The 14,231-nt window shown below is 46.2% G+C and overlaps 1 protein-coding gene across 1 annotated transcript in view; it reads right to left on the reverse strand.

Moving 5' to 3' along the window:
* Positions 1 to 14,231, reverse strand: part of LOC137891619 (intermembrane lipid transfer protein VPS13B-like) — a 333,991-nt gene that overhangs the window by 204,039 nt on the left and 115,721 nt on the right. Inside the window, exon 20 of the mRNA XM_068736332.1 lies at positions 97 to 209. Coding sequence (XP_068592433.1) covers positions 97 to 209 — 113 coding nt within the window. The remainder of the gene's footprint in view (positions 1 to 96; positions 210 to 14,231) is intronic.

Consider the following 14,231-nt stretch of genomic DNA (forward strand, 5'->3'; position numbering starts at 1 on the left):
TGCTCCTTCTCTATTAATACCATGTGCGAGTGTGAAACATGTTCAAATGTTGACCAAAAAAAAAAAGGGCCAGGAAGAGACGTTTGGATCGGGTACCTGCTGCTGCTGCTGCCTGCCGCTCCCTCTGTGAGGTTGGTACAGCAGCCATGTGCAGAAAACCGGGTCCACGTTGACAGCTATGCCCTGGACACTGACCAGCAGGACCGCACCTGGACAAAAAACAAAGACACAGGATTTAATAATGCAAGTCTGCAGACCAAGACGATCGAAACCCATGATGGATGGGTATGTTTCCACAAAAAAGTACAAAATCACCAGAACAGTAGACAATACTATACTTCAGTGATCAACACAGCTGATTCAATAGGATCCACATCAAGAGAATGAAGTGGAAACTATCATATAACTCGCATCATCAAAAATGCCACATGCTGCCGCTGCAGTGATTTCTGCAGAGGAGGAGGCACATCGATACGGATCACTGAAATCAATGTAAGGTGACTTAGGGTAGATCTGCTCAGATTGAGCGTGAGGTTGTTCCTCTCTCCCGTCGACCTGCCGGTGGGTATCGAGGTTGCTCGTCCGAGCACGGCAAAGGGAGCACAGTTTGCTTCAATTGCGCCGTTCAAAGTGGTATAAGCCAAGAATAACATTTTCTTTTGATAAATTTCTATGAAACTCGAGACCTTCTCTGGGTTTTGGTTTACTCTTAAATAATAATCTGCACCAACAATAAGCGCGGCCCTGAGGTAATGCATTAGGATCCTATCAATAATGACTCCCATGCCGGCGGGATTAGCACTGGGGTCTCTGGCGTGCCGTGGAATGTCCCGGCATGACGATGGGAGGATGTTTCAGCTCTAGCAGGACTTTCGGCAGTTTAATAGAGCTTTGGACAAGACCCCGGTCTTCTGTTTCAGGCCCCGGGGCAAAGCTGCGAGTGTGTAAGCGTGAACGTGCAAGTGTATGTGTGTGTGCATTTCGCCTTCAAACGAAGCCTGATTGCTTGTTTCTTCGCCTAACGTTTTAATGTCTCCGAAGCGTGGACGAAGCACAATTATGAACTCTCCCTGAACACACACACACACACACACACACACACACACACACACACACACACACACACACACACACACACACACACACACACACACACACACACACACACACACACACACACACACACACACACACCTTGGCAGGAGTTGCTCCCTCCTCCATTATTCCCTGTGAACAATGCAAATAAAACTGCTCCAATTTGCTCCACTTTTACAACATTCAGTGATTTGTGGCCTGTGAGCCTGTGTGTGTGTGTGTCAGTACTGTCAAATGTGTGTGTGTGTGTGTTTGTGTGTGTAATGTATAAAGTCTGTGCTGTGTGTTCATTCACAGTACAGCATGATGTAATGCACTGTAGTGTATGCATGCATCAGTCCTGGTGTGTGTGTGTGTGTGTGTGTGTGTGTGTGTGTCTGATCATTATTCACCAGGTGCACTGGTATACTCAGCTTTGTTACTGGCACAGAATCCTTTGAGGGGAAACTTTTCTCATTGGATCAGGTCAAACTTTCTCATGTTTCTTCTTTTATCGCTTATCTATCTTTCTTTTCTTTACTTTCCGTCACTTCCATCTTTCTTCACTATTTATCTATTGATGTATCCACAACAACAGCCTTGCTGGCATTCGTCTCTTAATTTCTTAAAACACCTCCTGTTCCCTTACAACTCTCCTCCAAACATGCTTCCTCGCCACCCCTCATCCTCTCTCACCCCTCTTCATCCTTCCTTCTGAGACCATACCTCCAGCCTTCCTCGTCATCCTGCATCTACCTCTCTCCACCCTCCTCCTCCTCCTCCTGACAAGGAATCACAACCTCAGCCCTGTGGCTTGAACTCCTCTACCACAGTGTGGCTGCTTAATAGGCTTTGGCTGTGGCTGCAGCGCCGGGGCCCCCGGCTTCAAGTGGTTTTCATAATGGCCCAGAACAGCGTGAGCAGTATGGGACCCAAAAGGGCCGGGAACGGGGCTGAAGATGTATTCGATAAATCGACTGACTCAAAACTGCGGTCGAAAGGGACTGCAATGAGCACGACAAAGCACATTCAGTAGAAATTAGTCATGGCACAATAAATCATATTACTCAGTAGATGGCTTGCTTATTTAACAGTTATTACAGAGATAAATGAGCAAATGAAAGTATATAAAATGCCTAATTGGAGATAAGTCTCAACCAGAGCGGACTGTACAGCATCATGATGCGCTAAAGCCAATGCAGACACACTGTGCTGCCACCAGCTTTATTAGTGGAGGACGCTCTGCGGGGCTAGAGCCGCTTCGTCATCGCCATGAGCAGATACAATACACAAAAAACCCACACATGTAACTTTCCATAATGACAAAATTGTCTCGTCATCAGTTGAACGGAGCTGACTTCTGAGTGCATCGTAAGCTGGCTGCTTAAATAACCAGCTGAAGCAACTGGCATCAGCAGCGTTTAAATTGCCAGCAGCCGTCATCTTACTGCGGCCCCGTGTCACAGTGACAGCTGTGACCATTTTGATAAATCACAACACCACTCAAAAGCCCTCTCTCTCTCTCTCTCTCTGAACTTAACAGAGCAAACTCTTTTTTTTCCCTCTCCCTGTCTGTTTGACAGCGACACAGAAACCAAAATATGTGCTGACCTGGCCTACGAGGCTTTGAAGATCGAGGCTTTGCCCACGCCGTGTTTTCTCGTGTCATCGCCGCTGTTGACACAACGGCCGGAGAGTGACGCCTCGATTGAAGAGTGCGGCAACGTGAAGCGGCCCTCGTGACCTCGACGGCAGGCTCGCTGTTGGTTTTCTGTGCTCCAGTCAGGTGGCATGAGGGTCATTACAGAAAGTGATGACAACGATAACAGAGGTGTTTTTTTTACTTCCTAAATGATTCCCCGAGAAAACACCAGAAAGCAGCTCAAGAGGCCTGGACTCCGAAAACACACACGACCGCGAGAGTGTCCGTGGAGGCATCTGTGAGGACACACACTCACCTCGACTCACCCACAGCGGACCTATTAATGTCAAAGGTGCTTTTTCTTCTTCTCAAGACCAGCAGAGGTAAAAGAGAGCACGGGGCTGCTGGTGTTGTGTTACGGCTGTCTGACTCACAGCCTGAGGCTACAGTATAGAGCGTTAGACCAGACAGAGGAGGCCTCTGACCTCTAGTCCTGTCTAAGTTCCTCTGTCGGTCTCCTCCTCACCCCCAGTAATCCATCAGCCACACATCTCTCTGTCCTCATATTGTCTTTTTTTAAATCACGTTATGTCGTCTTTGAACGCAAAAAAAATCTGCTTTTGTTCAGTCACTGCGAGCATGAAATCCGATAAAGTGGGAGCGGTTAGGTCAGCGTGAGTTCAAACAGCGAGTCCCCTCAGTGGAGACCAGAGCCCTGATTGGGGTTAGAGGGGGCGCACCCTCCCGACTACAGGGGCCACGACCCCACTGTTACAGGGCAGGCAAAGAGAGGCAGGGCGAGCTCGCCCCCCCCCCCCCCCCCCAGGTAGACAGAGGGGTGGAAGAATTCATGTACAAGCTAGCTAATCGCTCCCCCGCCCTTCAGAATCGCTTCATTGTTGGACGCGAGGCAGCGCTGGGACCCCGCGTCCAGCTCCTCCAACAGAAAATAAATAAATATAGCCCGGCCCACGTCAGCCAGATGACTTCTGACAGGTTTGGTTAATTTTGAAGCCAAGTAGCAAAACAAAACATTACGCCAGCGTGCGGGGCCTGCGCTGCCTTTAATTGCTTTTCCGATGAGCTCATGACTCGAAGGTGTCCTGGAGCGAGCCGCGCAGCCCGACAGGTGTTCTGCTGGTGTGTGTGTGTGTGTGTGTGTGTGTGTGTGTGTGTGTGTGTGTGTGTGTGTGTGTGTGTGTGTGTGTGTGTGAGCGTATGCGTGTGTATGTGAGAGCTGGAGCTGTTGATACTGCTGAAAAAAGGGGCTCAGCTGTGTGTGTGTGTGGGTGGGTGCAAGGGACAGTGTGTAAGTGTGTCTCTGTGAACGTGTTTCTATTTGTACCCATTTGTGTGCGTGTGTGTGCTGCTGTTCCCCCTGCCGTGCTGTGACCCGGCGGGGCCGGGGGCAATGTCGGCGCAGGAGCCCAGGGGTTCAGGAAGGACACGGGCAGGTTTTGACTGGAAACAGATCCCTGCCCTACGGAAACCCTGCTCTCACTCCGGGGCCCGTGCGACGCTCCGCACTGGATGCCGGTAATGTGCGTCTGTGTGTGGGTTTTAAGAGAATCTAAGCGTGCATGTCTAAGTGTGTGTGTGTGTGTGTGTATGCGTCTTTCAAGCGTGCCCCAACTGCGGTAGCCTGCAGCTGACAGGCTGGACCCACCTCGTAAAAGGTGACTACCGCTGTGTGTACTGTAACAGTAATAGGCAAGAAGAAAGCTGGGGAGTGATTCAGCCAGTGAAAAGGCAGACATAGAGACGGATGGAGTGACAGAATCACAGACAGACATTCAGAAAGAGAGGGAGAACAAACAGTAGACGGAGATACAGAACATAAACGCAGAACATATAAAACAGTGGATGATGAGAACGTTTTTTTGTTGTTTTTAAGTCATTTTCCTAATCTACATGATAAGTGACTCAGCCTCAGACTTTGGCCATGGGTCTGTGTGATTTATGGGATGACCGCAGTAAGCCTCCATACATGCAAAGTCCTGTGAACCGGATCCATCACACACAGCCAAGTCTGGGTAAGCAGCAGAAGCATGCGAGTGTGTGTGTGCGTCTACATTACACGCATGTTGAAAGAGCCATGTACATACTCCACTACGTAACTCCAAAACTGTGTATGAGCCCGCATGTCAACGCGTGTTCCTGGATGATTATGTATGAGTAGTAGAGCGTGGGGCTGCATCTCGTCCACAGAGAGACATCCGTCCCCGTTTCCCCATCAGGACCGAGGATCCTCCTTTCCCATCTGTCGGGGTTTCGATGACTCATGGTTGCTGTTCGAGTCCAGACAAAAGCACTGACCACTGCTGCAGTGCTGTTGTATGGAGCTTTGGGTGGTGCTCACCTCAACAGTAGCTGTGTATGTATGGCTAATGTGTGCATGTTGTTATTTGAACATAGATATTATACAAAGAGATAAATAAATACGTAAATACAGCACAGCCAAATGAAGGTCAACTTCTGAAATCATTTGAATAAGGACCTGAAGCGTGATCGAGGCCGACACTGATCGTTTTGGTAACTACATCGTTTTTTTAAACCTGCAGTACCGATCTCTGGTCTTCCCCCTCCCTGGCAGCGACACACACTGTCGATGCATGCTTGTGGCATCGCCTCTGCCCCCCCCCCCCCCCCCCCCCGCAGCACTCTCCTCAAGTCCTTATGTGAAAATAACAAGTATTTTACATGTGCCAACCTGTCAAAGAGCAGTAACGCGACATCCGTGTCTGCCCTCGGTCCCTTCCTCTTCCTTCAGCGGCCTCCAACTAGGAAAATGCCGTATTTGCGTCTCCGTCCTTCACTTCCTTTCCACTCCAGAAACTGCTCTTGTACCCTTCTTGGGACTTTTAGCCATAAGCTTCTGCAATACTCCTAGCTGCTGCTCCATCACTGCAGTCTCTCTCCTCTTCCTTCCACCTGTAGCTTTGGCTGGTTGACGTAACATGCATCACTTTAGGTGCGCCAGCTCGGGAAAGTCGCCACAGACATCACAACTCTGGTATACTGCAACATACAGAGCTGCTGGCTCCATTAGCATGTTGGGATCTTGTTAGGTACTTATTTGGTACCCCAGCTTTAAATAAAGTAAAATGCAACACACAGTAAATACTTGACCAGGTAGAAATAAACAAGTGCACAACCCTAGTATGTACTGTGGACCAGAAGTGAGGCCAGATGAGGGGTTGAAAGCAGCAGAACAGCAGCTCTGTTGAGCTCCCTGTGTGGATGAGAGGCTCAGCAGCCAAACATATCTGCCTTCATAAATCCACATCACCTCTCCTGGTGTTGAAAAGACAACCAGACAGTGCCTCTACTGGAACCCCAGCATTCATCTCTTCCTATCCCCCCTCCCCTACGCTGTTCCTCCGATATGCCCACAGAAACACTCTCTTTCTGTCTCCCTCGCTTCAAATCACACCGAAGGAAAACGCTTAAAGTCACGACCAAATGTGACCTGGCCCTTGTCGGCGAGATAGCTGGCCTTTTTAATGGGAGACAAAACAGACTCGGTCCTGATTGCATTAATGTATCATTACCGTATCCATCACGGACGTACAGTGCACTGTGTGAACTCCAAAAAGAGCCCCAGTGTAATGTAAGAGAAACAGGAGAGACACTTCTGAGCTCATTAAAATAAACAGACTTCTGCTTCTGCTGCTGCTTTCCCACAGACAGATTTGGTTTTGCATAGTTACCTTGAAAACTCCTTATCGCTGCTATCAGTCAGCTGGCTCATGGGCTTTCTCTACGGTTCAAGCTGAGTTCTCTCAGTTTGTCACGGGGAGAGGGGGAGCCAAGCCACTTAATGTCTGTCATTAGCTGGGGCTCCTTCCAAGCATTTTATATTAATTACATTGTAGCACATGCAAAAGCCCAAATGCAAACGGCAACATTTGAGGTTTATTTGATATTGTAATAATGTCTCATATACACCTGAGGCTTAAAAATGTCCATATAGAAGTTATGCCATGAACAAGCAGAGGGAATACTTTGTCGAATAGATGTGGGTCTTTTATGTAGTGCACTGTAAGGCTAATACAGATGCTTGAAGTGCCCTGCGTGCCGATCTGCATGTCTCTTTACTGACATTTTATGAATGTTTTTATTGTTTGACCACATTAAAGTTTGAAATATTTCACTCTTTGTGAGCAAGGAGCTTCTATTTTTTATTTTGGTTTTCTCTCCGGGTCACTTTAGAAACTCCAGCTGTATTTGATGTGGATTCCCAAAACCCATCCAATATAGTTGCACAACATTTCAAAAGAGGCTTTGGAGGTTCTAAAATGTTTGTTAAACATCAATCCATTATGGCCCATATACGAATGACATATTGGTTATTACTTCTTTGTACGAGGGATGTGCGGTGGTTGCATGGCGATTCAATGGTGCTTTACTATGTGTGAGTTTTCTTTTTCATCATGTCGGCCTCTACATAACGGGGGCGTGAAGAATAAACAACACAGAAGTGGGGGAAACTCGCCTGTGAATATATGCCTTGTATGTCAAGAGCTTTTATTGTGAAAGGTTAAGAAGGAAGGAGTGGATCTGGTATGCGCTGCCTTTGCTAAGGTTTAAAGGAGTATTGAAGTGTGCCGTCTTGGTTCGGACCACAAAGCTTCAACATGTTCCGCACCTTGATGCTGACGATGCTGCTTTTTCGCTGTGAAATATTCAAGTTCTGTGTGACAGTCTTCATGACTAAAACAACAGTTTCAGCTTCAGGATCCAGCTGGTCGTCCAACCCCGTCTTCTCCAGCCCCCCCCCCCGGCTCTCTCCACATCACCTCAGCCTTCTGGAGAGCATGCGGGACAACTGAGGACGAGATCCTGTCTTCAATTACCTCCAAGTCTCTGCACCTCTCTGCTGAATCTCTGTTCTCTCGGTCTTTTGTCAGCTCGGTAGGCTTAGTAATGATCTCAGTGACAGATCAAAGTCCTCTGGCTGAGACTTGGGGTCACTCAGGAAGCCGGGACTGCTTCACAGAAGGATTTGACGTTTGCACGGCAACATGCAATGGATCCTGTCCTTTGGTCTGTCTATGTACTCTGTCTGTCTGTCTACCGGTCTGGCTGTCATCCAGTGAGTATCTCTGTCAAGCAACTTGTCTGTTTGGTCCACGAGTGAAGTTCATTTCAAATACTCTTCCAGTGTTGGCCACACCGCAGGTGATAAGCGGTCACTGATGAGGCATTTTTGCACTGTGCTCCTCAGAGACCAATACAAAGGCATAGCCAGCTTTACTATGTTTTTTTTCCTTGGATGTTCAGTTCGTTAAAGCTCAAGTTAGCTACCGGGTTCTTATATTTGCTCCAAAGAAAATGTAGCTGCTGCTGCCAGATAATGGGGGGGAACATCATTTTCTGTACACCAGAGGATTTCTTCCTTGGAAAACCTTGGAAGCGTTGAGAAAAGTTCCCGTAAAAGTCTTCAGCATCCATAGAGGGAATCAGTATTTTCTAGTGAGAGAGTCATAAAATAAATGTAATTAAAGCAATTGATTATGGTTTTAAAAGGGTGTTTTCACAGAGGGAACATAGCAACATGTTTGCCAACTCTGGTAATGCAGTTGGTCTCTCTGCAAGTATCATACTGTCTATAGTATTACTATGCATTCCATATATACTGTGTGAGATTCTACTCCCTATCAACCTGGATAACTATCACTGTGTCGGCCTCTCACACTGCCATGAACTGCACTCTCTCTGCAAACCAACAGCAGAACAATAAATACACCAGTTATGGACAATGTTTGTATGTAAAAGCTAATATCTCTCCTGCTATCCATCTCTATTCATCTCAGTTTCAGACCACAATACTTGGCTCCCTCTCACTTCCCGCTCCTGCCATCCACCTCGTCCTCCTCTTGCTTGCCACAGTAGATCGAAGATTACTCCTCTTAAAGATAAAGCCTTAAGTGGTTGCACATTTGAACCATTTAGCAATTTGGCCTAATGGTTTCAGGATGAGCCGTTTTAGCTGCGACCCGGGGACGAAGGGATGGAGAGGAATGGAAGGGGTGTTGAGCGCAGTGGAACGCTAGCTCTGATTGGCTTGGATTCCCTTGTGCAGCGAGGGGGTCACTGCGGTGTCAACGCTGAGAGGGATGAGCTCAAACCGAGATAGGATGATGAGAACTGAACAATTAGAAGATGGAGAAACATACGCCAAGACATGTTGGAAAAGTAGAGAGGAAGATTGTACGAGGCTGATTGAGATTCTGCCTTGTGTTAGAGTGAGGTCAGTTTAGTGCTCTCTCACTGGTGAGTCAATTAACCCCAAAACTTTAACTCTTGCATGAAACTTTGTGTTCCAAATAACAGATAAGCATGACAGCTCACCAAGGACATTTTCTGTGTGTGTGTCCTGAAGCTTCAGAGGAAGAGCTGCTCTTCATCTCTGGCCTGTCATTAGTCAGTGTTGAAAGAAGCCACGGCTTGATCGCTCCTCACTGACAGCAGAGTAAAGGCCCAGTGCTGATGATAAAGGACGAGGTGTTTATACCCATCAGAGCTGTATTTAATGCAGTCACACAACACCGCGACGTGCACACACGTACACAATTGTGTGGGCCACCTGCAACACAGGACGTTCAGACTGCTATCAGCTGCCCTCGGCATTAACAAACCGTGGCACTAAAGCAGCGATGAGTCAGCTACTCTAAACACACTTGAAACCGCTCCCCAGACTTGGCTTATTGCAGACCAGCAGGACAGATGGGGAGGAGAGGGAGATGGGTCGGGCAATAGGGACGAAAAAAGGAGAACAAGGGAGGGGACGAGGAAAGGAAATGAAGGGAGGAGAGAGGAGAGAGGGAGGGAAAGCGGGGGAGATGTATGGGGATAAGGAGGAAGAGCAGGAGGGAGGAAGGACAAGAAGCCTTTGAAGGTATAGAAGCAGCAGCAGCAGCAGCAGCTACACTTATCCTTCAACCTCTAATCTGAGAGTTATCATCAGGACACAGGCTACATCTAGAGGGACCAAGACCCCCTCTGGGTCCCATTGTGTCTCTCTTGATGTCCAATAAAACATGACTGGTGGGTTTGAAAGCATGCAGAGTCATGAAAACTCTGCTGATGCACACAGAGCATGAAGACTGTTGTGCATCTCTTTACACCACTGCACCATTCCTTAAACATGCAGCGCTGACACACGGCAGACGCTGAGAGCAGCAGAAGGGACCGGCTCGCCAACAATCCATCTCCCGTCCTTTCGGACGTCCGTTGGCTGACGAGAAAAAAGGGAGATGATATACTGTATTTGGCCACGAGGGGACAAATCCCAAGGTGATCCAAAAAAGCCCAACATCAATGTCTCGGTGGAAAATCTTGAACTTAATAAAAATGTTTTCTGTCTAGACTGATGAAATTCACAAAGGAACGAGAGTCCCCCCCCCCAGCACCTTGAGAATAACTGGAAAGGAATGCAATGGGAGAGTAAGAGACGTGCCGGAGTATTGCTTATCATAATTAACCCTAACTATAATCTTCAAAACACAGCAGAGCTTTTAAATTGGGAGAAGCATACTTCAGTACGGTGATAATGAATTGGCGCCGTCCACCACTCGTGATACTGGCAACCAGCAGCTAGAGCAGGAAATATCTGAACCATAGTTGGTCAATAATGTGTGCAGTGGCATTACGTAAACCTCCACACAGTGGAAGAATGTAGCCCTGCTCGTTGGTTCCAATCCACACCACACCGTTCACTCCTCGGACCGAGACTCAACAAGAAAAACAGCTCGAGATATCAGAAACCGTGTTGTTGCACGAGCCTCCCGACTCAAAATAATCACTAACAGCTACACTAGCTACACTAACAGCTACATATGGCCAACCTCGCGGCCCTGCATCAGTTATACACTCATTTTCAGATATGCCTGCAGGCCTGATAAGCTAATAATAATAAAAAAAAAAAAACCTAAACAGGGCCTGTATATATATGTATATGTATATATATATATATATATATATATATATATATATATATATATATATATATATATATATATATGTATGTATATATATATATATATGTATATATATATATATATATGTATATGTATATGTATATATATATATATATATATATATATATATATATATATATATGAAAGATGTGTATTCTACTATTCTTAGAAGCTTTATGAACATAGTGGCTGAACTTTTAATTATGAGACACGGGGGGGGGGGGGGGGTAATCTCTAGTGGCTATTAGCGTCGGGAAGCAGTCCTTTCATCTGCAGCTCTTGTATATGCTGCGAGGGGAAGAGAGTGGTGCTAGGACTGCCTGTGTTTACTGCCTGTTTATCTAAGTGGGCATGTGGGGGGCTGGGGGGGCCGCGGCAGGTCAAACCACACACAGCGAGAGGAGTCCAGGACCCCCGGAGGACCACTAAAAGTGATGAGATTTTACAACTACTGCTTGGCCTGTGACTACTGCTGCTGCTGCAGCCGCGCACACACACACACACACACACACACACACACACACACACACACACACACACACACACACACACACACACACACACACACACACACACACACACACACACACACACACACACGTTTGTAGTAACAGACTGACGTACGCACACCCCTGACTCAGAGTGATGAGAGTTTATTACTACTGTGTTGAGACTAAGTGCCCCCGGGGGCAGGAAGACGAGTTGAGGGTTCCTGTGGACCCTAAGGCCCCCAAGGCAAAGAGAGGGAAACGTTGAGAGGGCCGAGCATGTATACACTACATTGTTACTTTAAGTCTGCTGTGTTTACATTGTACGTTGTGACTGAGTTACACTAATATAATTAATAAGGCAGCAACCTCTAGATATGAAAAGTGAAGTCAGTGCTAAATGGTAAATGAATGGACTGTGCTTGTGTAGCGCTTTTCTAGTCTTCTAAACACTCAAAACGCTTTAATACTGCATGTCATCATTTACCCATTCACACACATTCATACAACAATGGCAGGGGCTACCATGCAAGGTGCCACCTGCCCATCAGGACTATCTACTCATTCATAATGTCTTCATAATGGTTAATTGTGACTATTTGGTTGCATAAAAAGTATTTTTCATTCATTGTACTTAGCTCCACCCTCTTGTGCCCCATCTGGTTGCAAAAAAAGAGATGGCGACGGCCAAAAACCGAGATGACAACCGCCAAAATGCCAAACAGTGAGCAAGTTCGCTTCTTATACAGCCTACACTAACAATACTTTGACAGTGTAGGCCTACCAACATATATTTGATCATGTTATAGACAAAAAAATCTGATGGAAAAAATGCAAACATTTAGTGAAAATACCTTGATTGCGGTGAGTTAAAGATGAATTTAGAAAGCAGTAATTTATCCTAAACATCAGAGTACAAGCAATGCTGTTACACCTATATGTTGCATAGTAAGCACATATATGAGAGAGCCTTGCTTCATGGCAGATGGTCGTACTGCTACCACCTGTGTGATCTCGATCTTTACTACCACTGGCTGCACAGAGGACTGCTTTGTGCCTACCAAGGGAGTGAGAGACTGAGAGAGCCACTCGCGAGCAGCAAATCAAAGGGCGAGCAGTCTGGTTTGTTTTCTCACGGTACAGGGCCTGAGTGGAAAAAAAACGACCAAATAAAATAAACCTTTAATTTGACTGAAATTGGAGGCAACAAGCGCTGCTGTAAGAAAAGGCTGTGAAGTGTGATTTCTTGCGGTTTGGGTTAATCCTGATTGAGGAGCCCCTGAGTTGAAATGTCAGCAATATGAGACTAAAACAAAAATAATTACATCCAGGGTTAATGAACACAACTGCCTGAGGCCTGGGGAACTGGAGAGGACAAGGAGGGGGAGTGTGTGTGAGTGTGAGTGAGAGAGAGAGAAAGAGAGAGCGACAGAGAGCGAGAATGAGAGAGAGAGAGAGAGAGAGAGAGAGAGAGAGAGAGAGAGAGAGAGAGAGAGAGAGAGAGAGAGAGAGAGAGAGAGAGAGAGAATGAGAGTACTCTAAAGAACAAGTTGAATGCCCTCATTTCTCAAACACAGGGGGTCAAAATCATAGACCCATATTCGTCTTCATCTGAGCAGCTATACCACTAAGCCCCTTTTGGTAGAACAATAAATTGTACGCAAACCGGCTGGCATTCTGATACAGGTCCATCCATCTGGGCCTTCGCTACGCCCTGGGTACTATTTGTCCTCTCGGCTAATGACTTGTACGGCTCAAGGATTCTGAAACATGACGTTTGACAGCACCATACCTCCCTCTTAACTGCTACCATGCCCCTCCGAGTGCACGCCGTCTCTCTCCATCCTGCTTTCATCTCTGCTGTTATGTCTACACACACTATCTCAGCTGTGCAGGGAGCTGCCCATTACAATAACACCGGTCACTGGTGCTCGGAGGCACCTGCACCTCGCACGGCTGCACTCGTGTGCCCGTGGGTACGTGTGAGTCTAACAAGAAATGAGTGCAGCTTGGTAGGCATACAATGAATATTGTGAGTCTGTGTATGTGTACAGTATGCAACCTGAAGACAATGATCCCTAGAAAGTTATCCGATCTAAATCGGATTACTGGAAGGGGCCATTGTCAGCCCACCTTACCTCCCTGGTCAGACCTGGGGTTGTGGCTGGTTTGATGCTTGTCTTGTTGTTTCTGCTGCAGCTTTTTACACAGTACAAACAGTATATTCATGTCACTTTGTAAGTAGATGTTTAGGCTAAAGTGCATTAAAGAAACACTAACTATGTTTCATTATAGATAGAATCTTTTGGGCATCTGTGAGAATTAGCACAGACTAACCTTCAACACCATCTTCAACTGCAATAGTAGAGACCATCTTGTGATGGGATCGCACCAGCCGCCATGCCAAATCGAGCCATGGGGTAACCCTTGGCCACATCCGAACCCCTACTTCGGACCCTTTGCTCGGACTACTCGGCCTTCATTTTGATCTCAACTACACACCTGTGAAGTTTCGTGACAGCATCTTCCAACGCGACGCTACTGCAGTGACGAAATCTGTCCAAGAGACGGACAAAAAGACATATAAACACCTAAACTGCCTCAGTGGTAGTTCCTTTTACAGTCGGTGTCTCCTGGACGTAACAGGAACATACTGTATATCTGTATCTATATCCATATAGATATAGATATATCTATATCTATATATAGATATATAGCTATATCTATATCTATATGGATATCTATATCTATATAGATATATATATATCTATATAGATATATAGATATATATATATCTATATATATATATATATATATATATATATATAGATAGATATATACAAATATACAGTATCTTCCTGTTATATATTATATATAGATATATATTTATAGTCTCAACACTGAGGACATATGCATGCCCGGCAAACCCCAGGTCCAATTTTAAAAATTCAAAAGTAATTTTTGGACAGTTGGAGAGAAACGTAGCTCAAGTACTGGTTCTAGAGTACTGAACTTTCCTGAGCGTGTCCAGGTTTGTGGTCTGTG

This window comes from Cebidichthys violaceus, unplaced genomic scaffold, assembly GCF_023349555.1.
Source record: "Cebidichthys violaceus isolate CVI_PGR_0920_01 unplaced genomic scaffold, fCebVio1.0.p SCAF_7, whole genome shotgun sequence".
In the NCBI taxonomy this organism is placed as follows: Eukaryota; Metazoa; Chordata; class Actinopteri; order Perciformes; family Stichaeidae; genus Cebidichthys; species Cebidichthys violaceus.